The sequence below is a fragment of the Elaeis guineensis genome, chromosome 4 (assembly GCF_000442705.2).
Source record: "Elaeis guineensis isolate ETL-2024a chromosome 4, EG11, whole genome shotgun sequence".
Lineage (NCBI taxonomy): Eukaryota > Viridiplantae > Streptophyta > Magnoliopsida > Arecales > Arecaceae > Elaeis > Elaeis guineensis.
In genome coordinates this window covers 130,169,974-130,195,189 of record NC_025996.2, presented here as the reverse complement: position 1 = coordinate 130,195,189, position 25,216 = coordinate 130,169,974, and the positions used below count along the sequence as shown (strand labels likewise).

Genomic DNA, 25,216 nt, shown 5'->3' with positions numbered 1-25,216 from the left:
GAGCTGGTTTCTCTCTAGTCCAGCATGGTACTACCAAGATGGACCAAGTCCTTAATCATTTGGTCCCCGGACTAATGACTCCGTTAGTAGAAGCCCTTGATTTTTGAACTTCTGCTTTAAGATGGGCACTAAAGAAAAGATGGCAAAAAAGGAAGTCGACCCCATATTTTCTTCTCTGGTGCCCACTCAATATGATTTTTATTCCAAGTGTCGGGATGTAATAGTCTCAGTCTGTCCTAGTCCATCCCAGTGTATCTTGGCCAAGTTAAAAGGGTATGGAATAAGCCGACCATATCTGAAGAGATTTGGGGTCCCGGAGGCAACTCCAGGTTGGTTTCTCTCTAGTCCGGCATCGTACTTCCAAGATGGACAGGTCCTTAATCATTTGGTCCCAATATGGTACAAAAATGCCATGGTCATGTGGTCTCGGGATGGTATAGGAATGCCATAGCATACCATGTATTGTTATGTAGGCCCTATATTGCACCAACCTGTTCCCTGACCAATACTAGCATCGGGATAGGGTCTTTAAACCTTTGATTCAAATATCCATTCTGTAAATCAGATATCATGACAACAAACAATAATCTCTCTATATTAGGCTAGATGTTAGAAATGAATGTAACCTGTAATACACAAGCTTCACACAACACTATTAGTACATGAACTTCCCTAGTATTGAAAGTATGTGTACAGCACACATGTCAAATGATATACATCTTGGATGATTTATGAGTTCTAGAATTTTTAAAGTAAATCAGAAATCATGTATTATCTAAAACAGTAAAGGACTCTATTCATTAGTATAAAATAGTAACAATTGGTCTATGTAAACAAAATTAATAATGTCCCTAGACATGCCATCTGTGAAATCATTTTGCAAACATGCAAACCTTCTTACTTTGATGTGTGCCAATGATCAGACTGTACAGCACTAAAACAAGAAGGTTTGAAGTCATTTAGTACTTGCATCCTGAACCAAACTCTAAAAACAGCAAAAGTTCATCAGTGATGTAATCAAAGTGGGTCAAAGTTCACCAATCTCCAAATGCTGCAAGAATTTGATAATCATCTAAATGTCTAATGTACATCTGACTTGCTGATACATATCCAATATGAATTCTTTGATATGGACACAAGCATCAAGGTAACATGTGTCCTTATATGCATATCTTGCTGGATCTTGACCAGTCCAAGAATGATACATGATATTTTTATCCTTTTTATATATTTTTCCTCTTAATAAATGAATTTGGATTTGGATGACAAACACCATGCTTGCAACCAGCATGTTGTAAGATTTAGAATTCAAATTCACGAGAACAGATGTTTCAAGTAGCAAAAGAATCCAACACTTTTCTGCAACACTATAAAACCATCTTATATGACCAAACAATTAAACAAGTGTCCAATAAGTTATATTCTCTTGATGCTGCTCTGTCGAATTCCATCCTAGCACAAATTGCATCAAGATATTCACCTATAAAAGGCTCACTAATAAATTTCACCCTTTGTACGGCATACTACAATATATTTAACATTATCAATTATGAGTCGTGTAAGGACCCATGTGGGTGTTTGCTTAGTGCCACATCGATTATGCCCTAGGTAGAGCTTGAGTACTTATACAAGGCCAAGGAACCCAAACCATACCTTCGGCCTTTTGAACAAGGTCTTGGATTCTAAGAAATGGTATCAGGGTGGACCTTGTTCATAGCCCAGGTAGGCTATAGCACACTGTAGCACAGATGTATTGGGAGTTAACCATAGGTAGATTGTGATGTTTGTAATTGAATTTGATTGGATTTGTGATTTGTTTCGGACCCTTAGCTTGGCGAGAATGACAAGACCTTAAACTAGAGAATGTGTGAGGAATTAAGGATACATGCAAGCATGCGTTTAATCCCACAATGCTTATGCACTAGGAAAATCTTAGGTATTTATGATTCAATCACGAAGAAGGAAGAATTTCCTCAACCCATTCAACTCAAATCTCTAAAAATAAAATAAAATAAATGAATGAATTTCAGCTCGTTTTGACCTCTTAAGAGGTAGATACTAAGTTGTAGATCTCAAAAAGTTACCTAATTTGAAAAGAAAAAAGATTATCTTAAGCAGCATCATATGATCAAGTCATGGTCTTCAAAAGTTTGGCTTGCAACTCGGCTTCTCAATGTTGTGGATCTCACTTCTAGACCCAGCCTATCTATCAAGGTTTGCAGACTCGACACCAAAACCCGTGCCGGCCGGCCGTCGGTACGGATCGATACGAATCCATATCGGACCGGATCTGTGCGAACCGACACAGGCAAAGAAAGCGAACCGAGAGGAGGAAAAGAGAGAAATTGAGAGAGAGGGGGGGAGAAAGAAAAAGAGGAAGAGAAACTTGTCGGACAGCCTTCAGCTGGCCGTCGTGGCTGTCGGATGGTGTAATCCACGCGTGCGACGTCGCAGGCATGAAATAGGGGCAATGCCCCTGTTTCATGGATATTTTTTTAAAAAATCTAGAAAAGCTTGAAGCCGACAATTGGTTTACCCGCTTCACTCATTATCGGCTTCATTGTTTTTGACTTTTGTTAAAAAAAATTCAAAAAATAAAGTCGGTAAATCCATTGTCGGCTTCATTGTTCTTGATTTTTTTAAAACAAATTCAAAAAGTAAAGCCGGCAATGGGTGTGCAAACTTCACTAGTTATTGTCGTTTTTCAAAAAATACGATGAAAAAACAGGGGCGATAGCCCCTGTTCCCCGGCCGCAGCTCCACCTGTGCGGTTTTGCTGCTCGATGGCCACGGACGGCCATCTGACAAATTCCAACGGCCCCTCCACCAACTGCACCTCCCTCCAGAACGTCGCTCCTCTCTCTCTTTCTCACTTATTTAAAAGCCCTATCGGATGACAGTCGAGCCGCAGAAGTCGGCCCTCCAGTGGCCGCAGTGGGCCACCGCCGGCCTCTGACTGCGTCTACTCTCTCTCTCCCTCCTCTCTCTTCCTCTTTTTCCCTCTCTTTCTCTCTTCCTCCTCTGGTATACCACTTTCTCCGACCGAACCATACCAATTCCCTGCCGATCCGGCTCGGTATAGGGTGTACTGGCCGGTTTGGACTGGTATAAAATTTCTTGCTATTTATAGTGGCCAAAATGATCCGAATCGAGTCTAATAATCCTTTTAAATTAGAGCTCGTCCTGTTTAGAGGATTTAACTCCAACAAAATCAAAACTAAAGGTGGAACATATATGCTTTCCTATCTTATAGCTGAATCACTTGGCTTTGCTTAGAGATGGTTTCCATTCTTGCTCTTTTTTGCTCGCAGATGTCAGGAAACCACTTGCCTTACTTCCATATCCGGATTTCATGGCCAGGATGCTCCTTGCCAACCTTTCTTATTGATGACGATGACACAAACTCCCGCTTGATCTTGATATCAGTCGATCAGTCATTGGAACCAACCTCTCATGAGTGGTATTAGCTTCTTGTATCATCATCACAAACTTATTGTAAGCATTAACAAGTTTTTTTGTCTGAGTTGTAGTTGCAAGGTCAACATTACCTTGTATTTTAGAAGCATTGATTATGAACTCTCATCCCTAACGAGATGATAATACCGTACCATACCGTACCGAAGCGAAGCATATCGATCTGTATCGAGACAAAAATTGAAAAAAATTATTTAACTCAGTCTACTAATTTGGACTAAACTGTCCAATTCACCCATACTAAGCCAAACCAGCTACCGACCGATACAAGTCCTAATATCGATTTTACGGATCTTGCTAGTTTTAGTAATTGCAAATTTAAAGGTACACTGCTTGGTGATCTTCAACGTGGCATCTTTTTAAATCTAGCCAAAAAGATAAGGATGTGGATGAGACTTGATCTGCAATTCTAGCTTCTGAACCAAACTTTCAATGATGATATTCTTCTAACTATCAAGATCTATAATATCAAGATCTTCCTAGTTAATAACCGATGTGGGACTAAATACACACCCGTACATATCGTCACATACTCTCTCAGTTTAAGCCCTAATGTCCTCACCAAGCTAACATTCCAAATCTATATATCCATTCATAAACATCATGATCAACTCATAATCAACCCAATGAACCCATGCTATAGTATCCCCTATCCCATATAGGTTATGGGCCAAGCCAGTTCTAATACCATTTATAACAATCTAGGACGTCATCCAAAAAGGCTAGCTAGAAAGTATTATTTGGGTTCCCTAGTCCTATATAAATACCCAAGGTCTTCTTAGTAAATAACCGATGTGGGACTAGATACACGCACACACGATTCCTCCCAGTTCCACTTGTACCTCTAGGTCTACTGGAGTTGTGGTCTCAGGTTTCATCACCTTCAAGCTCATTTTTGAGTCTTCTTGCTCAAGCTCAAATAGTTTCTCAACCTCTATAACATTAAGGATGTCTTTCCTTTTTCTGGAATCCTCATCCTTCAATTTCTTCCTCAGCTACAACTTAGGAAGAAGCTTCGAACACTTTTTCTTGATGTGCGCATCGAAATTATAGCGATCGCAACAATCTTTCTAAGTTATGTTGACATACTTCATATCTTGCTCCTTTTCCTAGCTTGCTTTTCTACTGCCTTTCTTGAATTTGTTGCTCTTCTTGCCTTCCCTAAGAGAATTCTTCTCCTCGATCCCCAAGGCTTTCACACTAGCTTTGCTAATGTCTTCCACTCTGAAGAGCTTCAGCTCCTTTTGGATACTCTCATGGGGACCTCTAGCGTACTTCATGAAGACTATATTATCATTGATGGAGATCCTAAGTAAGATAGCTTGCTTGTGTAACTCAATGATGTCATTTTAGACAAATTGATCATACTTCTACTATATGTATCACAACTTGATTCACCATTCCTCATAGCTCATTGGGTAGAACTGCTTCTTGATTAGGCCCCTTGAATTTGCTCCATGTCGTACAAGAACGTCATTGTTCCTTATGTACAAATTCCACCAAATAAAAGCATGACTAGAAAGCTTGAGATGGGCAAAAGCTACCTTCGAGATACTGATGTATCCATGGATAGTGTCATAGGTCTCTAACTAGTCTAGCCAATTATCTAACTTTTCTACATCGACAGTGCCATCGAATATAAGGATCTCGATTCAAGCTTCGACTTTAAAGGGTTGAAGAAAGGGATTTTACATACCTATAGGTTGCTCATCCTCCTTAATGGATGGTGGATCTTCATCTCCAGATGTGAGAGATAGCTTCACAATATTAGTTGCAGGTGCTTGTGCTGAAGGTGTCACTAATTGGGAGACGATTTCAACAAGTTGGGCATTTATCTCTAGTTGTATGAAACATATAGTTGTACGAAACATCCCTTCATCTCATCATCCATCAAGATAGAACTAGCAATCATACTAGCCTTTGTCCTTCAATATGCTTGAGGCATGGATAGTCCTTCTATTTGCATGTGTTACTCAAGCATCTAGACCATAAACTATAGCCCCCACAACTGTAGTGAACTGAAGCTCTGGTACCAACTTGATCCAATCAGAGAAAAAAAAAAGAATTCCATCAATCTACTCAACTTGAATCTCTCCAAAAAAATTAGAAAAAGATGAAGAACTTGCAAAAGTAGGATTGACATCCCTTTTTCTTTCATTGATGAACCACATATCATATCCCCTATTTATAATAGTAGTGAGGTCCTCCCTTATACAATTCAAGTTAGGTTCCTCTCCTAGTTCAAATAGGACTAGTTTTCCAAAAATAAATATTAGCATAAGTAATTATAAAAAAAAATCCTATAGGAGGTAAATCTCGACTTTTACATCAACTTTGCATTTGTTGCTCCGTCTAATTCTTTATGGATTGAAAAATGCTTAGACAAAAATCTTTCCTGAAAAAGAAACTTTTGGTTTAATCGGCCCATTTCAGGGCTCAAATGATGGAATGTCGGCCCATTTTAACCTCCTAGATGTTGATGCTAAGTTGTAGATCTCGAAAAGTTATCCAATTTAGAAAAAAAAAAGGATCATCTTAATCAAACATCATATGGTCAAGTCATGGCCTTCAGAAGTTTGGCTCGTGACTTGGCTTCCCGATATGGTGGATCTCAGTTAGGACCCTATCCAGCCCTCATTGTAATAGCCACAATGGTCCATATCAAGTAAAGTGATCCTCCTGGATCAACTTATACAATGCCAATGAACCCAAATAATATGTTTCGGGTAGCTTAATAGAATGAGATCCTAGGTTTTCTAAGAATTGTATGCAAAGGCTCTTCAAACTTGACCTATGTGGCAAGCTAACTATTGTGCAAACTTTAAATGGCATAGTCAACTATAGGTGCTAAAGAAACATCTGCATATAAATGCCGTCTTGGTACTAGACCTTGTACCGATAAAATACTACTTTATGTCAGTATACGGTTTAGTACGGTATGGTAATGTTGGTACGCTCCAAGATAGTGTATTGGTACGAGACCGGTACGATACGGTATAGACGGTATAGGACGGTATCGGGTGGTACAGTATTCTATGTTTAAAATTCAACTTCGTGCTGGGGAATATATAACTAATAAAAGTCAACAAGTTAATGAGAAATCCAAATTTTAAGTATACTTGCGCACCAAGCTTAACAGAATATTCAAACTCTCGATAAAATGAACTGAGATGCTTAACAAGAAAGATTGAAAACAGTTGTAGAAATCTAACCAGAAAGTCATCTATAGAGCTATCATACAAGTGGAGATCTGGACACTCGAGTCCAACTTTTGGAATACATGTCATATACATTTTCCAACCAGATGAGTCCAACACTTGATCTTTTGTTCTTTTGAGAAATTGGTCAAGAATTTATGTTTTAAACTAATGCTGCAAAGAATCATTTTTCTAAAATCCTTAACGTTATTGAGAAGTTTGGATAAGAAACAAGCATATTGGAAGATCCTGACCAATAATATTTTTAAAGTTTTCTTTTATACAATATCTTAAATACATTTTTAGTTATCATTATTTTTTCTGCATATTCCTGTATGTCCTGTTTTTTTCTCTTGCAGAGTCAGACAGTTGGACATGTATCTGATTTATGCATCAGAGTCCATGCAAGACTGGAAAGTAGAACCTACTGATCAGCTACTCAAAACTAAGATGCACTGATTCAGTTCCATCTGTTACATTCTGAAAGGAACATCCTGGCATAAGAACATAACTATTGTTGAATCTTAACTTTGATGAGATGTAACCTGAACAAGTATCACAACAGGTAGCATGACTGCATAATTTTCTAATCCAGCATTAACAGGATTTTAAGTCTGACTTCAACCTGGTTGTCTTGAACAGATATTGAACTGACATAACAAAACTAGCAGAAAGAGAACGATTAACAATTCCAGGTACTTATTTTAAAAAGGAAGATAGAACCCTATTGACCATGACAAGAAAGAGAACAAACAGAACTTACAAATCCTTTCTCAGTTCCAATAGCAAAATGCTTGGAATCAGGATTTACACCAATGGTTGTTACAGCTCCTTTAACTTTGACAATATGGACTATGTAGTTGTCTCCTTGCTTTGCTGATGTATCAGAATTCAGAATAGTGCATGCATAATGTTAAAAGAGTATTCCATCAAAAGAATATAAAAGAACCTTCTATGCTCTCGAATAATGAAAAATAATTCTTTGAAGGAGTTCCTGTTCCCTTTTGTTTCATGCAGCCGAAAAAAAAAAAGATCAAACAAGGATCATTTTTCTGAATGCATATAAATCTTGAGTTATGCTTATGACAGCACTAGTTTGTTACAACATGATATATGTCATGATCAAGTATCCAATCACAAAAGGATAAGTCAAAATGCCGCAGTAAGGGTCCATGCACGATAGCAATGTAATGCTTAGCACAACATTTTGCACATAAATAAAAAGCATTCCCTACGTGCTAATACTAGAAGCTTTGAAATTCTAGGCCTAACAAAAGTCAGCATGGTAATTTCATTTCCAAGATGACTATTGATTGAAAACATAAAATGACTGGTCTAGACTTTCATGCATTAAAAAAGTTTCAGTTTGTAAACAAAGCCCAGATGCTAGTATTAATTGTCTTGACTCTAGACCATCACGGTCTCAAGTTAATATCAACTCAAGGGAGCAGTTGGGTGTCTCAACACTAAGGAACAATTCCATGTCTAAACGATCCATGCATCATGAAATAGGAGCATCATGTCTTCACTGAAAAGAAATCTAGCACAAAGAGTATGATGATGTTGACAGTCACTGAGTCCCCACAATTTTGCTTACATATAATTCGTTTGGAAGGTAATTTATCAATTCTATATTTTCTTTCTTGAGTCTAGGTGGTTTACTGATCTGTAGTCTTCATTTCACGATTCTCCCAGTCTTCAACTACTCAGCAAGTTTGCCTCCATCCTTCATTGGAGGTTACATGACTTCACAAGCTATTGTAAAGTGTGTTATATTGGAACTTCCATGCAGCCTATTTAAATGGATGACTAGAATAAAATACTACATTACTACCATTTTAAGATTTATCAGATGTCAAGATGCTAAGCCAAAATTAGTTAAATAACCCTCAAACATAACAAAAGGCAAAAGACTGGTGACAGATAAGAACACAATGTGAAACCTAGGTTGTTTATCAGAGGAAAAAACAATAGATAAAAGGCTTGTTATCACACAAATTACTGAATTTTCTTTCAGTCATAAATGCTGGTAATGCCCAAAAGAATACCTTGAAGAAAGCAAAAAATATTCTCCGAGGCCAGTTGCTCTTTTTTGAATCTAATGATGCGAACCTGTAAAAAAGCAAGACGAATAAATGCAGAGTTGTAGACTATAATGCCCTTGTCAAAATCATAAGCCCAATCTAGTTTTCTTATAACCAATCATCAACTCACCACTCCATTCTGATCTCCAGAAACTAGGATTTGGGAAGAAACATCAAAATGCAGTGATGTTACTGGTGTAGCACCTGAAGAATTTCCATCTTCACTCTGCTTAAAAATTTTGCTAAAGGAAATTAAAAGGCAATCTGTCCAATAAAATCATATGGTTTTATTATACTAAAGGATTTGCTAGCCATATTATTGGTGTTTGTCAGCATATTCTATGACTTCTACAAATTAATATTTGTAGCTAAGAAATTACCTGCTTTTTTATTGATAAAATTGGAAGTAAAAGCGGGCATGACGCATCCCACATGTTTATGGCTCCATCATGGTGTCCTGTAATAAGAAGGCTTTTTGATTTTGAAAATCCACTGAAGCGTGGACTTCCATCCTTTTCCTTCATTCCAATAGAAAGAAGGCGGGAGTATTTCTTGGCAGACAAGATATGGTCCTACATAAAAGAAAATAATGCAACTGCATCACTAAGGAGATTGTAATGATCCACCAAATACAAGCAAGGAAGTAAACTAATGCAGTCCATATGTACTACCTCATCCATAGGAATTGATGATGCAAGGTTGCAAGTATACAGTTTTGCGATGGTGATTCCTGAATCACCAAATGGTAACTTCACCTTTAACTGGTTTGGGAGTGTTGGTGATGATTTAGATTGGGACTTTAACAGATAATGTTCAATCTCTGAATCATTGTAGAGACATAAGTGACCTGATTTTAACAAGAGGACAAGAGCATTTTCCTGGTGTTTATTCTGGTCACTGAAACATGAAATAAGTTCCATTGCAAGACAAGCTTCAGTCAGAGGAAGCACCAACTTGATCGTCCGAGATTCACAGTTATCATTGAGAATTATGACCTACAAGTCATAATAAAACTATTAGGAAAAAAGAAAAGAAGAACAAGTGAAGACATCTGCTCAATACATGATGGAATATAAACACAAATACTAAATTGGGGGTAAAAAGACAAGGTAACAACAGCAGGCAGATGTTGCCAACCCTGTAATGGCATACAAAATAACCAGAACTCCAGAAGTCATTAGCCTACCTACTGCTTATTAGATTTGTATAATAAATCATAATCAAATGTAGATTAGAAATATACCACTACAGTAACAATGTCTAAGCAAGCCAAGAATATGTCAGTGTCTAGTATTATCATTCATAATTTAATATTCTTTAATTTATATTCTGATAGTAAAGCAAAATAGCAGGAACCATCGCTATTCCACCTATTCCACCATTACTTAACTAAAATTCCAAACTATGATAAAAATATATAATCTTATGCTATGGAAATGAATGTCCATAAAATGCTACCATAACTTCCACATAAACAAAATACTGAATATTCTTCATAAGTTGCATTAAGCCTGATTTACATTGTTGACCAATTCCTTTCTGCTTAAGCTAACGTGGTAGCAGAGTTCAGGTCACTGTAGATCGGATTCCTTCCAGTTCAGCTATTAATATAATTCACCTGGTAATCATCTTGATTTGTCTTAATTGTTGTCTTGATTAGCTTATACCACCACATGTTTGGTCCAAGCCACACACGATGGAGGGTGTTGAGCATGATATGCATCTTTACCCATTGCCTATCAGCTTTTGGGCTGAAATGATTTGTTTACAAGTTGTATGGTAAAAGATACTAGTGATATGATGACAATAATTGTGACAAGGTAGATGGATTTCTGACCCATGAAAAGCTAAAGTGTAGCTTGTAGAAAACTAAGAGCAATTTCTGTACCTACTGTACATCAATTTTAATAGCAAAATTGCTCTGTTCCATCCTATATATCGTAAAAGAACATTGTCAAAATTTCAATACTTCCTCACCCTCCAGAAGATCTTATTGAAATTTCTGTCACAAACTCACAATAGATATGACAGCAATCCAGTCTAACAGAATGAATAAAACCGAATTTTAACATATTTTAAATTGAACAATTAGAGTAGAATTGTGAGATGTACACAAACAAATAAACAAACAAATAACAAGTCAGTTAATGCACAAGCTTGATTCCAAAATAGGGGGCTTCACATATTTATGAAAATAAATTTTGACAAAGTATCAAGTCAGGACTTCTAAAATGGTCGCACATATCTGGGGCCATTGTGTATCCTTTCTCTAATACCTTGAGAGGTACCAAGCTGGTTTAGATAAGAGGCATAGTTAAATGTATCAGAATATAGACTTTTACAACTGCATTGGTAGTGAAAATCCGCAATTCAGGGTTTAATCATTGCCGAAAAAATTGGAACCTCTGTGTCATTAATTTTGACCCATATGCCCGCTAATCAGAGTTGGTGTAAATTTGATCAAAACTTTGTGCCATGACTATTTTAGTACAATGGTGCCACCTGAAGATCTAAGATTCCATTTTTGCAGCATGTTCCAGCTAATCATTAGGCTGAAACATTTTTGGAGGTCTCATTTTATTCCAGAGAGTTTGAGCAAAACAAGATGACACCAGAAGAATACAGTATCAAAGTACAGTACAAGAAAACATAAAAGTCAGTTATCAGTTTTGAAAATGCATACAAAAATAACTAAATACATGTACATATGAAAAAAGGGCATTTGAGGTAAGTTATTAATTGTATAAATTAGGGCATTTTTTTTCAAACTAGAAACCACCATAATTTTTATTTAATAAGAACTGGTCCCTAAGATTTTATTTAAGAGAACAAATGTCTTCCTCAATGCATCAGTGTCAATTAGGTCTTTGGCACCAATAAAAATGCTACTGGAACCAACAATCACGTGCATTATTTTTCTAAGACTTCGATTTTAACCTAAAGCCCAGTTTGGAAAGTAAACTATTGTATTTCTTCAATTGGACTCATCTGCATTACAGGATGTTTTCACACTTTATACCTAGCTCCTGCAGAACTCCATCTATATTACAGAGATGGCAATGATACCACATAAAAGTCCAGTTTCTAAGATAGGATTAAAATCCCATCGAAGAGAGGATTAAAACCCCAATTCAATAAACTAGTTTTTATGTCCATTTTAAGAAAATGAACTTCAACCAGACTAAGGTCCGCAATCTCGGTACCAGGTATCATATCAGTAAATTATTAGTTCGATACAGTATAGGTCAGTACAATACAGTATGTATCTCATACCAAAACAGCTCTAGAGCCATTTTTCTCACTTTTTGTCTCAGTACGGGTTGGTACGCATCTCGGTATGCCTCGGTACAAGCCAGTACGAGGCCTGTACTAAGCCGAATATGCTTTTCATACTAGTTCCTAGTTCCTACAACAATCCATGGACCAGAATATCCTGTAATATCATTCCTAAGTTTGGTCAAGTAGCAATGCAACAAAATCAGGTTTTAGAACTGTGACTGGGGCGGAGTCAACCATTCTATATGGATTATTCAATAGCCCTAAACAACAATTTTGGAAAATTAAATCTATATTTGTTTTGCCAAACATGCCTTCAGAATTCACTTTTTAAAAGTGGGTTTCAGTATCCTAGCATATGCAAAATTTTAATTGTGACATTAAATGTAATCAAATCATCATTAGATTTAAAATAAAAAAGAAATTTTAATATGCTAAAATTGTTTTTATTAAGATGTAACTTATGACACCTTATAATGGTGGAACCACATATTGATGTACTAGTGCATTATGGTCCATACTCCATACTAGCCATATCATGGTTAATTTTGATATGGTATGATATATTGATTCTATTGTGCTAGTGCCCACAAACATAGCATGTGTCATTGTACCATACATGTTCGTATAGTATCAATTAGGTCTAGTATTTTAAACCTTGAATAAATTAATTCAGCAAGTATAAATTAACCATTGCAATGCCATCTATTAACTTTTTTTTTTTTTTGATATAAGTAGTTTCCTATTAATAAAACCAATGAATGACCTTTTATGCAAATTCGAGTTTTCAATAAACTTTAAGGAAATTAGGGCTGTCAAGTTACTTGGTTGACCCAAACTCATCCTTCCAACCATCTCCATTAACATGGTTTCCAAAAATTGCAACGTGTGCCTATCTTGTGATGTTCTTCGAACCTTTAAGGACCAACATATCGTCGGTACAATTTGTTTGGAGTGAAGACAATCACTGCCCACCTCCCATGCCACTTGTACCTCATCTGCTGCTTCATCCTCTTATACATTACACTGAGGTCTCTCATGAGATCCTCACTGATCTCTACCTACCTCCCATGCCACAACCAAGTAGAAAGATGTGTCCACACTGAACATGTCCAATACCTAGAAGCAGTAGATGTACAGCATCATCATCTTTGGCAAGCCGATGAACAAGATGTCATTCTAGTTCCCAGTCAACTAGTATCCAACCAAGTTGTTAAGACGAGTTCAAACTCACCTTGTGGGGGTAGAGTACAAGTTTGGGAAGGGGTCAAAGGGGCTCTGCTAGGAGATAAGGGATGGAGAGTAGTGAAGGCCATATCGGGCATTCAGGTGTTGAGGTGTTGGGAGGGTGGTGGAAGCTCCACCAGGCAGAATATGAGGTCACCAAAGTCAAGGATGAAGTGCAGTTGGTGACCTAGACAACCCATCTCGAAGGCTAATATATAAATCCATGGGCAAATTTCTAAAGCCCATATTGGATGTAGTGGTGTTTAATGCACTGATATCGATGTATGAAGCAAGTGTTTAATAGTATACCAATCAAGAATCAAGAATTTGACAACATGGAATTGCATCATTCTATGCACTCACAAAAAGGATAAATGATAGCTGCCCTAAAGCTTTTTTAAGGTATGCGACGGGAAGTTCCGGATTTGATTCAAGACCCAATGAGTATGCCTTTGGCAGTTTGATATCCATGACATGCCCTCCTTATTCTAAGCATGCACTTCTCGACTGAATGCTTGCAAGGGTGTTCAAGTCCCAATTTTTGAGTGAACTCTATATGGGTAGAGCTTTTGTTACTGCTTTTACTAGATTGGGTCGCTTGATAGAGCTATAAAGATATTCCCACAAATGGATGTGAGGAGTGCTGTATCCGACTATGAATTTATTGATGGTAGGAGTGGTCAAGCAAAACCTTGGAGCAGTAAAAGCATGGTTCACCGAACCAATCTAAACCAGACAATTCGGAGCATGCCGAACCGTACTGGCAACTAACCCATATGGTTCAATCATTGGATTTGAAATGCCTGCAAAAACAAAGAGAGGGAGAGAGAGAGAGAGAGAGAAAAAGAGGGAAGGAGAGGGGAAGGCCGGCAGTGGCCTGCCGAGGCTGTTGGAGAGCCACCGAGACTCCAGATATCTGTGATCCTCCATGAGAGATTGAGGAGAGAGAGAGGGGGGGAAGGGAGGGGAAAGGAGGGAGGGAAAGGCTGCTGGAGGGCCGTCGGGTGGCCCAAAACCCCCCTGTAGCCACTACAAGATTCGAAATAGGGGCTTCACCTGACAAAACAAGGATGAAGCCCTTGTTTCAAACCCCACAATGACCACCAGGGGGGGTGTTGGCCTCCCGGCCACCTTCCTCTCTCTTTATATATCTCTCTCTCTTCTCAATTTCTCTCGTAGAGGACCATGAAGCCCGAGAGGCCTCCACGGCCCTCCGATGGCCACCGTAGGCATCTCCGCCGACCACCCATTCCTTCCCTCCCACTCCCTCCCTCCCCCCTCTCTCTTTCTCTTTCTCTTTCTTTTCCTCCCCAGCTCATCCCCCATTTTTGAGTCAGTTCGGTCCCAGTACAGTCCAATACAAAGGTGTACCGACTCATACCGCCGATCGGCCAGCACGGGATCTCATTCCAAGTCAGTGATCCTTGAGTAGAAGTTTTCAAAATGACAAAACACCTGGTTGTCATATAACCAGAGTACAGGAAGCCCATCGATGTGAACCTACTCCAGGAAAGATGGTACATAAACATGGCAGTGCGAGAGGAGTACTCCATTCCACTAGAAAAGGCTCCAAGGGCAATGGGAAGGAAGCCAAGAACCATTTGGCTCACTTGCTTCAACAAAAAGCTCGGTCTTTGAGGAAATCGATATGCTTCAATACAGTTGAGCAGTATAGACTAATACCATGAGGCATTTTCTCATTGACTTTTTTGAGTTCATTGTGACCCACCAAAAAAACAAGTTTTGCTGTAAGAGAACCCTAGCCTTCAGTTCAACCATGATGTCTGGATATTGCACTATGACAGAAGCTAATCCCTCCTTCAAAACATCAAACTCTAGCAGAGCCTTAACATTGCAGTTTATATGGACTTCCAAGACAAAGTCAAGAATTTTAGGCCTTTTCTCAACGAATCTCGCCATAGCCAGCCTTAATAAGTCCAAGCTCTCAAGATGTTTGAGGAAATGCTTGATCACTTTCCAACTCATATCTCGAGTATCTCTACGTACTAAGTGAGAAAATCTCCTAGTTCTCTTCTTGCAACTCCAATTCCAATTAGATAGGCCATTGTTATGCTCATGGTCCCCTCCAATTTGAAGTCAAGCAACTCTCAGTACCACTCGAGGTCTGAAGGGTTGTCACAAAATTTGATGTCTAGTCCCTATAAGTACTTCACCATGGGTGCGAGATCGACCACCATGCTCACATGGAGGACTTGTAGATACTACCCCATGATGGTCGCATCGTAGATGCCATGGTTTTGAAAACCGATCCGGACCGCCCGATGTCGAACCGGATCGGTTCAGGCCTAGTTTTCAGCATCCGAAAATCAAAAAAAATATTATGAACCACCCAATTCGAGTCTGAATTGAATGGTTTGGGCTTGAACCGGATGGTACGCAGCTATTTCAAGCCGAACCGGTATGGTATGCAGCTGTTTCGAGCCGAACCGCTTGGTTCGGCTCATGTTGGGTTGTTTTTATATCTGAGACATAGAAAAGAAGACTTCTTCTCTGTGTTTCTCAATCTCTCTCTCTTTCTCACTCCCTAGCACTGAGAGCAGCAGAAAAACTCTGAAAAAATGCAAATTAAAGGTATATTTCTCCTTCCTAGCTCTCTTTCCTCTCTTCCCCTCTTCTTTTTTTTTTTGAAAATTCATGAAAAATGAAAAAACAATGGTATCGGAGTGATTATTTAGAATATATAGTCCATGTATTGATTATTTAGGATACTAAATAACATAATATCACACTTAGATTCATATCACAAGCGATTAAAAGGATATCGGAGTGATATGAATATTAATTAATATCACTAAATATTAATTTAGACTTCAAAACATTCAATCATCTATAAAAATTTGATTGGACACCCCCAAAAAAAATAAAAAAATCCAAAAAAATTGGCATGCCGGTTTGGCCGACATGCCTACCATACTGTGTCGGTACGGTACCGAACCAGCACCACCCCAAATTGATCGATGATCGGTACAGCCACCGGTACTGATTTTCAGAAACTTGGTAGACGCCCTTCCCCAACTAATGGAGAATGGGAATCATGTTCTTCTTGACATTACAACCAAAGACAAGGTCGTAATTGTTGTTGTCTTCTAAAGTGAGGCTGAGGGAATGGAGGAAGTCAAGGACGATGCAAAACCCATGGAGGAACTTATAGATGTGGGTGCTATTGGTTATATGCTTATTCTTCATCTAGAGCAGACTTTCAGTTAGTTAATGGCATGGAACGCCGAACTGGACGATTCAGGGCATTTCGAGCCATCCTGGTCGCAAACCACAACGGTTCGATAAGAAAAATGGCACACCAAAGGAGGGAGAGGGAAAAAGAGAGAAAAAGAGGAAAAGAGAGAGGAGGAGAGGAAAAGACGGCACGACACCACCGGAGGCTGATGGTGGCCCGCTGAGGCCGTCGGAGGGCCGCGGAGGCCTCTGCGGCTCAGCGTCACCTAATAGGACATTTAATCGAGTGAAAAAGAGAGAGACAAGAGGGAGCAATCATACAGGAGGGAGGAGCAGCCAGCGGCGAGACTGTTGAAGGGTGTCGAGTAGCCACCGTGGCCACCGAGAAGTGAAAAATGGCGGACGGACCTGCAGCCATAGAACAGGGGCGATCGCCCCTGTTCACTCATCCGACGGCCTCTTCGGTGGCTTCTCCTCTCTCCTTTTCTTTTCCTCCCCCTCTCTCTATCTCTCTCTCAGTCGAGGATCGATGGATGAAGCGGAGCCTTGGCATCCCTCCAAGCGCACAAACGGCCCACTTGTGGCCACCGTCGACGTCTCCTCCGACCGCACTCTCCCTCTCTTCCCCCTTCTCCCTCTCCTTTGCTCCCCCTCTCCTCTTTCTCTCTTTTCCTCCTCCTGGTTCGTTTCTTTTTCTGTGTCGATTCGCACCGGTCCGATCCGATATGGATCCATACCGATCCATACTGTCGGAAGGCCAACTGACACGGGTTTCGATATTGAGTCCACGAATCTTGTTCATTGGACTGCTTAAAAGGGAAGATTGGAATTAAGGGATTGGAGTGAAACAATTTTGGTAAAGGGCATTGTGAAAAGGATTAAGAGAAAGGGAATCTAAGTCATTTAGAACAATGTTCCAATGATGATGTTGAATGGCTAATGCATCAAAGGATGACATTTGATCAATCGAGTAACTTAAGGGAGCCAAGAAAAAAATTTTAAACTAGAGGGGTTTGAGGGGAACTCAAGCAAAGTCAAGGGGGTGAAAATGTAATTTTTCCTAATCTTTTATTTGTTTGTTCGTCTCTAAATTATAAGATGAATTTTATAATAAATTTGACACATTTTGAACTGCACATATTTACATATACAAAAATATAAGGGTGGAAATACCAAACCATTTAACCTATTAACTTGTTTCAACCTATTGTAGATCAAGTTAGATAACCTATCAGGTAAAATGGTTAGGTTTGGTTTGGATTTTTGACCCATTTAATAAATAGGCCCAGTTCAAGTTAATAGACTTGGTTCTATCCTATATCTAACCCAACTTGTATCTGGTCCGACCAAACCTGATTATCACCACTATGAAAATATTAACATATATCAATACCTTATAAATAAATTATTCTTGAATTATCCATCTTAATAGTTTTAATCTACTAACCCTGATATATATTACTGATTCATTCCCTAAGATTGGTTAATATGGTATAGGAGATCAAAAGATTGTTTTTAGGGTCAAAAGATTGGTAAATATGGTACAAAAGATCAAGCTGGTCAAGGTTAAGAGTTCCAATCTTTCATGTCAGTGATTTGTTTAATTACAAGTGGTTGTCTTGCCCTCATTTCAATCCCCATGTGCATGCTCAGGCTCCACATAATAGAGAGCATGGTATTCCGTACTGGCCTAAACCAGCCGGTACATCCCATACCATACTGTACTGGCGGAGAATCAGTTCGATTTTGGTCGAATTTTCGGAAATGGTCTAAATCAGTCGGTTCGATAAGGTATCAACCCGAATTGATTCGGTTCAATATAGTTCGAGGACGATTAGGCCCGATTTCTTTTTTTTTTTTTTTTGATGCCGTTGGATGGGATTTTTTTTTATTTGTTCATTATCGGTATAGTATGGTACAATACGGTACTGTACCATACCGGTCGGCAACCGGTACAAGTTTTAATACCGAGTCCGTGAACCTTAATAGGGAGTGTTAAGCTTAATATATATTGTTAACTCATTCCCTAACAACTTAAGCTTTTGAAGTCAAGTGTTTGGTTAAAATGATCTAGCCCATGTTAAAATTAACTTTGAAAACTGATTTATGAAATGATTTTCATTCTTTTTTTATAAAAACCAAACTTTGAAGTACTATTTCAGAAGCTAGATTTTGGAACTGGATTTTTGTGTGGTATTATTGGCTTGAGCTTCATATAGATGGCATCAAGTTTGGAACTAGGTATAGCATAGATGTTGAACAAATAAAGTATAATATACTTTGAGAAAGGAGGCTTTAGGTTAAACCCAAAGTCCATTTTCTCAAAGCGCATATTGAATTAAAAATTGAAATGAAAAATTGTAACTTGCAAAGCTAGCAGCTCTTGTCGCACTTTTTCGCCTACCAACCTCCTTGCCATCATGATGCAAGGAAGATGTCTATTCCGTGAAATAAAATTTTAGGGATCACCTTTTAAGAATGTTTTTGAAGGGTGTTAATGTTGAGGGAAAAAAAAGTAATGTGAACAATAAGTAAACTACATATTTTTTTAATATCTATATAATAGAAGATTAATTGAGGTATAAACATAAATATTAAAAAATGGAACAAATAAAATAGGAAATAATATACAGATTTAGATTCATTTTGGCAACCACAGGAACTACCTGCATATACCCAAAACAGTTATGTACTCAGGTTTCTATGTTTCAGTGGGAAGTCATTGATCCAGAAAGTTTGCCCCACATAAGCCCAAAAGGTCCCAAAAATCTATGCAACAATTTTGGATTTAAATCTAACATGCCAAACATGTCATTTATGAATGATAAATATGTGAAGTACCGATTCTCTTCAAAGAACTTCCATGCAAGTCCAAGAAAGGTGTTATGAAAGAGTAGAAGCACCATTGAACCACCCAAAATCTCTCTAAAGTCTAAGGTGGAAATTTCATTATAAAGAAATCGGCACCAAACCAAGTAATAGAGAATATCTTGTGAATCTACGTAATGTAAGTTATGTTCAATTGGCTTATGATATTTTCAATCAAACAGGTTTAAAGAAAAGAAAAATGCTCTTGGCACTTGCTAAAATTTGAGTACATCAATACTTTTTATGTCATATATCATTACCATTATTATACAAAAGAACAATTTGATGCAAATCGTTGAACAAATAAGAACATGCATAAATCATATCATGACTAGAAGCTTCATACCTGAAATGAATAAGAAGATCCACGATCAGAGAACCCATTAATATATAATCGACCTGCCCTTCCATCACCAGCAAACCACCTTAAAGAAACTATAGGGACCTTGTCCATCTTATATCCAAGGTTGAGCTTGAAAAGCGGAACACTTGGAGCAGCATATGACTCTTTTCTGTTTGTCACTGGGGCAGTTTTCTCAGCTGAAATCAGCGGTATGGCCCAAAGAAATATTTCTCCACTATCATATCCAACAACAACTTTACTTCCAATCGCACATGCCCAGCATGCTGAAACTACATTTTTTGGTTCATTGAGTGATGTATGTAGCACATTTCCACCAGCAGTGAACAATACTTTACTTTCTTGCATACCCCATAAGCTCATAACTCCATCTCTGAAAATAATAAGAGCCCTGCTTTGCAAAGAACATTGTAAAAGAGTTAAGACAGGACAAGTTCTAATGCATCATGATAATACCACAACTAACTGTCAGGAGAAGTTTACAGGAAAGTTAAAAGTGAAAAAAAAAACTTCATCATCCCAAAATACAGGTGTGAAAAAAAAAAATAAAAAAGGAGAGGTAACTATTCGTATTGGATAGTGACAGATCACAGAAGTATATACAAGTTCTTTTGTATAAAGAAGGCTTAGTTCTTGTTTATATAATAAAACCTTAATTTTGTAGAGTAATACCATCCTCAGTTGGCAATTAATAGGTGAAACTTTTGGAGCATTAAACCCATCCAAATACTAGGAACATATTCTCCCGGTCACACATCATATTCCTAACTTAAAATGGGTATCGGCAAGATAAAAACAATGAACTTAAAAAGTTGAGATATTTTTCCTTTTTTCATATAAATTATTGCAAACATTTAAATGATAACTTACTTGCGAATCCCTGAAATCAGTTTAATGGCATTAGATGCTAAACAACATTTATATTAGTTCCCGGCTGGTCCCTTGCATTCGATAATTTTTCTACAAACAAAATGGAACAAATATACACCACCATCCACATTGATGGCAGCATAAAAGAACATTTAGATCACAAGAGAACAATAACTGACCAGCAACATAAAGAAACACAACAATGTAGAAAGTATTGCTTATTGCACTATTAACAAAACAAGTCTCATGGATTCTGGAGGAGAAACTGATTGTTAAGCGGATTCTTAATTTAGAAATTTTCCAATTTTCAGGGAGTAACTTAAATTATAAGATTTCACTGTAGTTATAACACATGATTTATTTTGATGGTAGTGATCTTCTAACCATGGAGAATAGTTCCATGACATATCCATGGCTTGTTGAAAACCAGCACCTTCTAGCTGCATTCATCTGAATTGCCCTAGGCCTCAGTCCATTAATTGAGATACCCTGATGCAGCATAGGAATTCTAACATGAGACCGCTTGGAATATCTGCTTTAATCTAGACCCAAAAAACTATACACCCACCAACATAAATGTACCTATTCCAAACACTTGAACATGGATATTAGAATAACACCTGTGTATGGATCTGTAAAAAGAAATTCTTAGACATTTGAAGGATCTAATATGACATGCAGATGCGACTGAAACACATTCTTAAGTCTATGTAACCAAGCTTTCGATGCACTTCATCTCTTTGTTGACATGAAATTCGGACTCACCAAATGACAACACCCAATCACTGTTAAAAACTATTTCTCCCATAAAATATATGTAAGATTTTGACATGACCTGGCATGTCCTTTGAGAGGCTAAAATCCATAACAACCTAAAAGGAAGTTCATACAAATTCACAGAAGATGAAATTGCTGAGTCTTCCAGCAGATTAAAATGACACTAGAGAAGAGAGAGAGAGAGAGAGAGAACATTAAAAGAACTGACCTCTTGCTTTCTGCCATTGGCTGTGGTAATATACATGTGACTGCAGTCTCCTTGTCCGCCTCAGCTGCCATACCAGAGGGAATAGCTTTTAAAATCATTTAGTAAAATGACCTAAATAGAGTAAACTAAGGAGAGCACTTTGGATAACAAATCATCTTTTCTACATACATGTTACAAAAACCAAGAATAGTGGTGACTTAAAATTTATGCCATTATAACCTGATGTTACCACAACATCCGTGGCATTTTCTGTACAAAAACTCTGTCAGCACACGGTGCTTCAATAATTGCCAATTCATGAAAATGGCAGAATGCAATGCAAATTACTTCCATGAACATACAAACTATTTCAAGATCAGAGCAAAATAAGTCATTATATCCCTGTTGGTGAAACCACAAATTAGCTGAAGACAATTGATATTCAACATTTCCAAAGTCTATGTGTAGTGTAATTTCATCAAAGATCAACAACATAGATCTGCATACTTAAACTGAGGACATTTAGGCTACCATGTGTTACTGAAGATCCCTCATGCATTGTACTACATTTTCTCAAAAAATAAAATTCGTGCTTTGGACGTAGCAGGTACAGAAGTTGACTTAACAGGAAGAGAATGAAACATGAACACATAAAAAAGCAGAAGACAAATTTTAAGGAAGATTTTGAAGAGATATTTTCATAGGCAATGTGAAAATAACAAGAGGAACTGTACAAAAAAGTAATAAACTGATCGTCAGGGAGTAAACTACCCAAGCCTAAAGCTAAAATGCCCAACTATCCTTACTTGGCAGAAGATCATTCTCTTAATTGAGATATTGTATAAAAAATGATGACCAGATAATAACTGGGAAAATATCTTGCTAAATGTTTACAGAAAATTCCTTTGCCTAATTGTCCAAATTGCTATTACAACTGAAAATTGAAATAAATCCATGAATTTGAAAAAGCAAAGTCATGATATTGAATAAATACAGTAACTAGCTGAACAAGAAACATCTAACTGGTAAAGATTTCTTTTAAAGTAAACAAAAATAACCCATGTCCTTGTCAACATTTTGTTCTCCTTGTTAAGAAGGAAGTTAAGTTCATTACTAGTCCACATGCTATCTAAACCAATACATACAACATGACAAATAATAGGCTTGAATATAAAATTTTTCAAGAAAATCAATATTTATATCAACATTAACAAAATATTAATCAATTACCTTATCCCATCAATTTGAGGTTGGCTACATAAATCTTATTCTCCAATTAGGCCTCCAAAATGCAAAGTGACTTCCGAATGAATAAGACTATTTCCATCCATGCCCTCTGTCCTCTTTTCTGACCTTTTTGCTTATACAAAAAGGGTACCCAAGCCATTTATAACCATTTTAAACTTTTTCCCTACTCTCGATACACCTTTTGATGCTACTCCTAAAAGTTTTCTCATGTACATGCTTCTAATTCCAACCTTTCTAGGTTTGCAATTTTGGAGCTTGAGTATTTAGCTTTTCTAGATTCTTCAACAATTTTCCAGAATATTATGATTATTTTTAAATGATTTTAGTTTATTTTCTGGTGTTCTGCAATCACAAATAATTCTTCCAATTCTCAAGATATTTTAGAAACTTCTTTAGACCCTATCTTTCTTAAAAATGCTCTTAACATGGTTAAACAGATTTACCTTTTGTTTGCCCCTAGGTGGAATGGTGAGAAGTTGGGCCACCAGTCACATGCATACACTTCAAAAATTATCTTCTATGAAATATACAATTACCTATAACATATGCATGAACAAATATGCATGAAGACATGTCTTGGTGTATGATCGTAATATGTATGTTCAACTCTTAGAAAGCCAAGAAAAATAAAATGTTAAGTGTGACCATCCACAAATATAAAAATGAACAAAATTAGGATTGTCGGAAAATATCTCACCATGGGACTTTGAGAAAGGAATTCTATACTGCATGTACACTAGATGATTTAGCACATGGTCCAGCTTCAAAACAGATATATTTCCAAGGCAATCCCCAACATATCTAGGTGAAGTACAGAACCAAATTTAGCACATTATAATAACTGAACGTATTATTTTTGAAAGCGAATCAGATAAGGTGTGAAGCTGGAGAATACTTACATGAAGAAAGTTTGTTGCACGACAGAAAATGCAGTAATTTCCTCATTGAAAACATGCACATTACACAATTGTTTCTTATCAATGTCCCACACCTGAAAAAATGATCTTGTATTTACAAGGTATTTACATCAATGATGGAACCTAGTAATTGGAACACCTCATCTATAGATAGGATGTTGCAAGGAAACTATGAAACTGGTATGTAATAAAAAAAGAAACACTAAATTTTATGGTGCACCTCATAACATAATGAAAAACATAAAGATCTGCTGTGGCTCCCCAAAACTTAACATGGAAAATGCTAATTTCGAGATTTAGCCTACCTATAAACCAAATAACTCAGCAGAAAATGATTTAGGAAAAAAATCAATAATTAGGAGAATAAAGTTACTATAATGAGATAATGCAAGCTTAGACAAACAAGTGGAAGATTATTTAGTTCTCCAGACCCTGGGGATACACACCATGAGACAACTTATTAGGGGCAGTTGCAAAGAAAATCCATTCAGTAACTCCAATTGATAAGTACATCATATGAGTCCATGCTCAAATATAACTCTGGCATGTACAATCCTATTTATCAGTATTGTAGTATTTAGTACACATATAATACAAATTTAAGGAACCAACAGCTGTGCTAACAGCTGTTGGTTGTATCTTCCTCTCCAAGTGAAGAGTTCTCAGTTTCGGTTTAAGGACTTAAGTCCAATTTTCTTGAGAATGGCAATGCTTATGCAGGCCCCCTGGGGACTGTGCTTTAAATCAAAAGCATAAAATGCTTCGGATGATTTTAGGCATAGCATATTTCCTTTGGCTATATAACCATGTGGTTTCTAGAAATTTAAAACCTTGAGTGGTGATGAATAACCACTGTAATCTCAAGAAGGAGCTTACATATGCTTAGCAAAAGTGTATGCAGGTAGAACCTTAACTAAAAAAGCAGTCCTTCTAGCTCGCATTATAGTATATAAGCCAAAGAAATTGACTAAAAATCAAAATAGATGATGTAAATAGGTTATTTGTCAAAAGGACTTGCCTCTATGCGATTTTGAACAGTTACATTCAAAAGGATGCCCTGATTCTCCATAAACTGCAATAAAAAAAGAAAAGAGGAAAAAAAGAATTATAACTCCAAAAGAAAAATGGCAACATTTGAAAAGGAATCGTTTTGAACAAATCCATTATAGAACTGCTAGCTGACATTGTTAACAAACAGAATACATAATGGTCCAGAAAGTATTTATCAAATTATATGCAGCTTATTTTTTCCCCGCACTTACAAGTAGTCAACATGTCAGAAAGTATGTATTTTTAACTTAACAGAAATGCAAACAATAACATGCAGTATGTTTAAACGAACTATATATTTTTATTTATTGAAAGAATATACTTTATATGAACAACTCATAAAACCAATAGCTTGTCCCCAGAAAGAATAAAAATATTTCTGTTCTTCAGATATGCATTGTACTTGTTGGGGGATACCCACCGACCGACCGACCGACCGACCGACCGACTATCGGAGGGCCCGACCGGCTGGCGGCCCGACCGGC

At 37.4% G+C, this 25,216-nt stretch overlaps 1 protein-coding gene across 1 annotated transcript in view; it reads right to left on the bottom strand.

The window, feature by feature from the left end:
- The window catches only part of LOC105042667 (uncharacterized), a gene marked incomplete in the record, with an annotated part of 44,241 nt that overhangs the window by 16,345 nt on the left and 2,680 nt on the right, over positions 1-25,216 (bottom strand). The window contains 10 exon segments of the mRNA XM_073256798.1: positions 7,435-7,547; positions 8,720-8,783; positions 8,886-8,981; positions 9,136-9,327; positions 9,427-9,750; positions 19,668-20,073; positions 21,538-21,601; positions 23,462-23,565; positions 23,664-23,755; positions 24,700-24,759. Coding sequence (XP_073112899.1) covers positions 7,435-7,547; positions 8,720-8,783; positions 8,886-8,981; positions 9,136-9,327; positions 9,427-9,750; positions 19,668-20,073; positions 21,538-21,601; positions 23,462-23,565; positions 23,664-23,755; positions 24,700-24,759 — 1,515 coding nt within the window.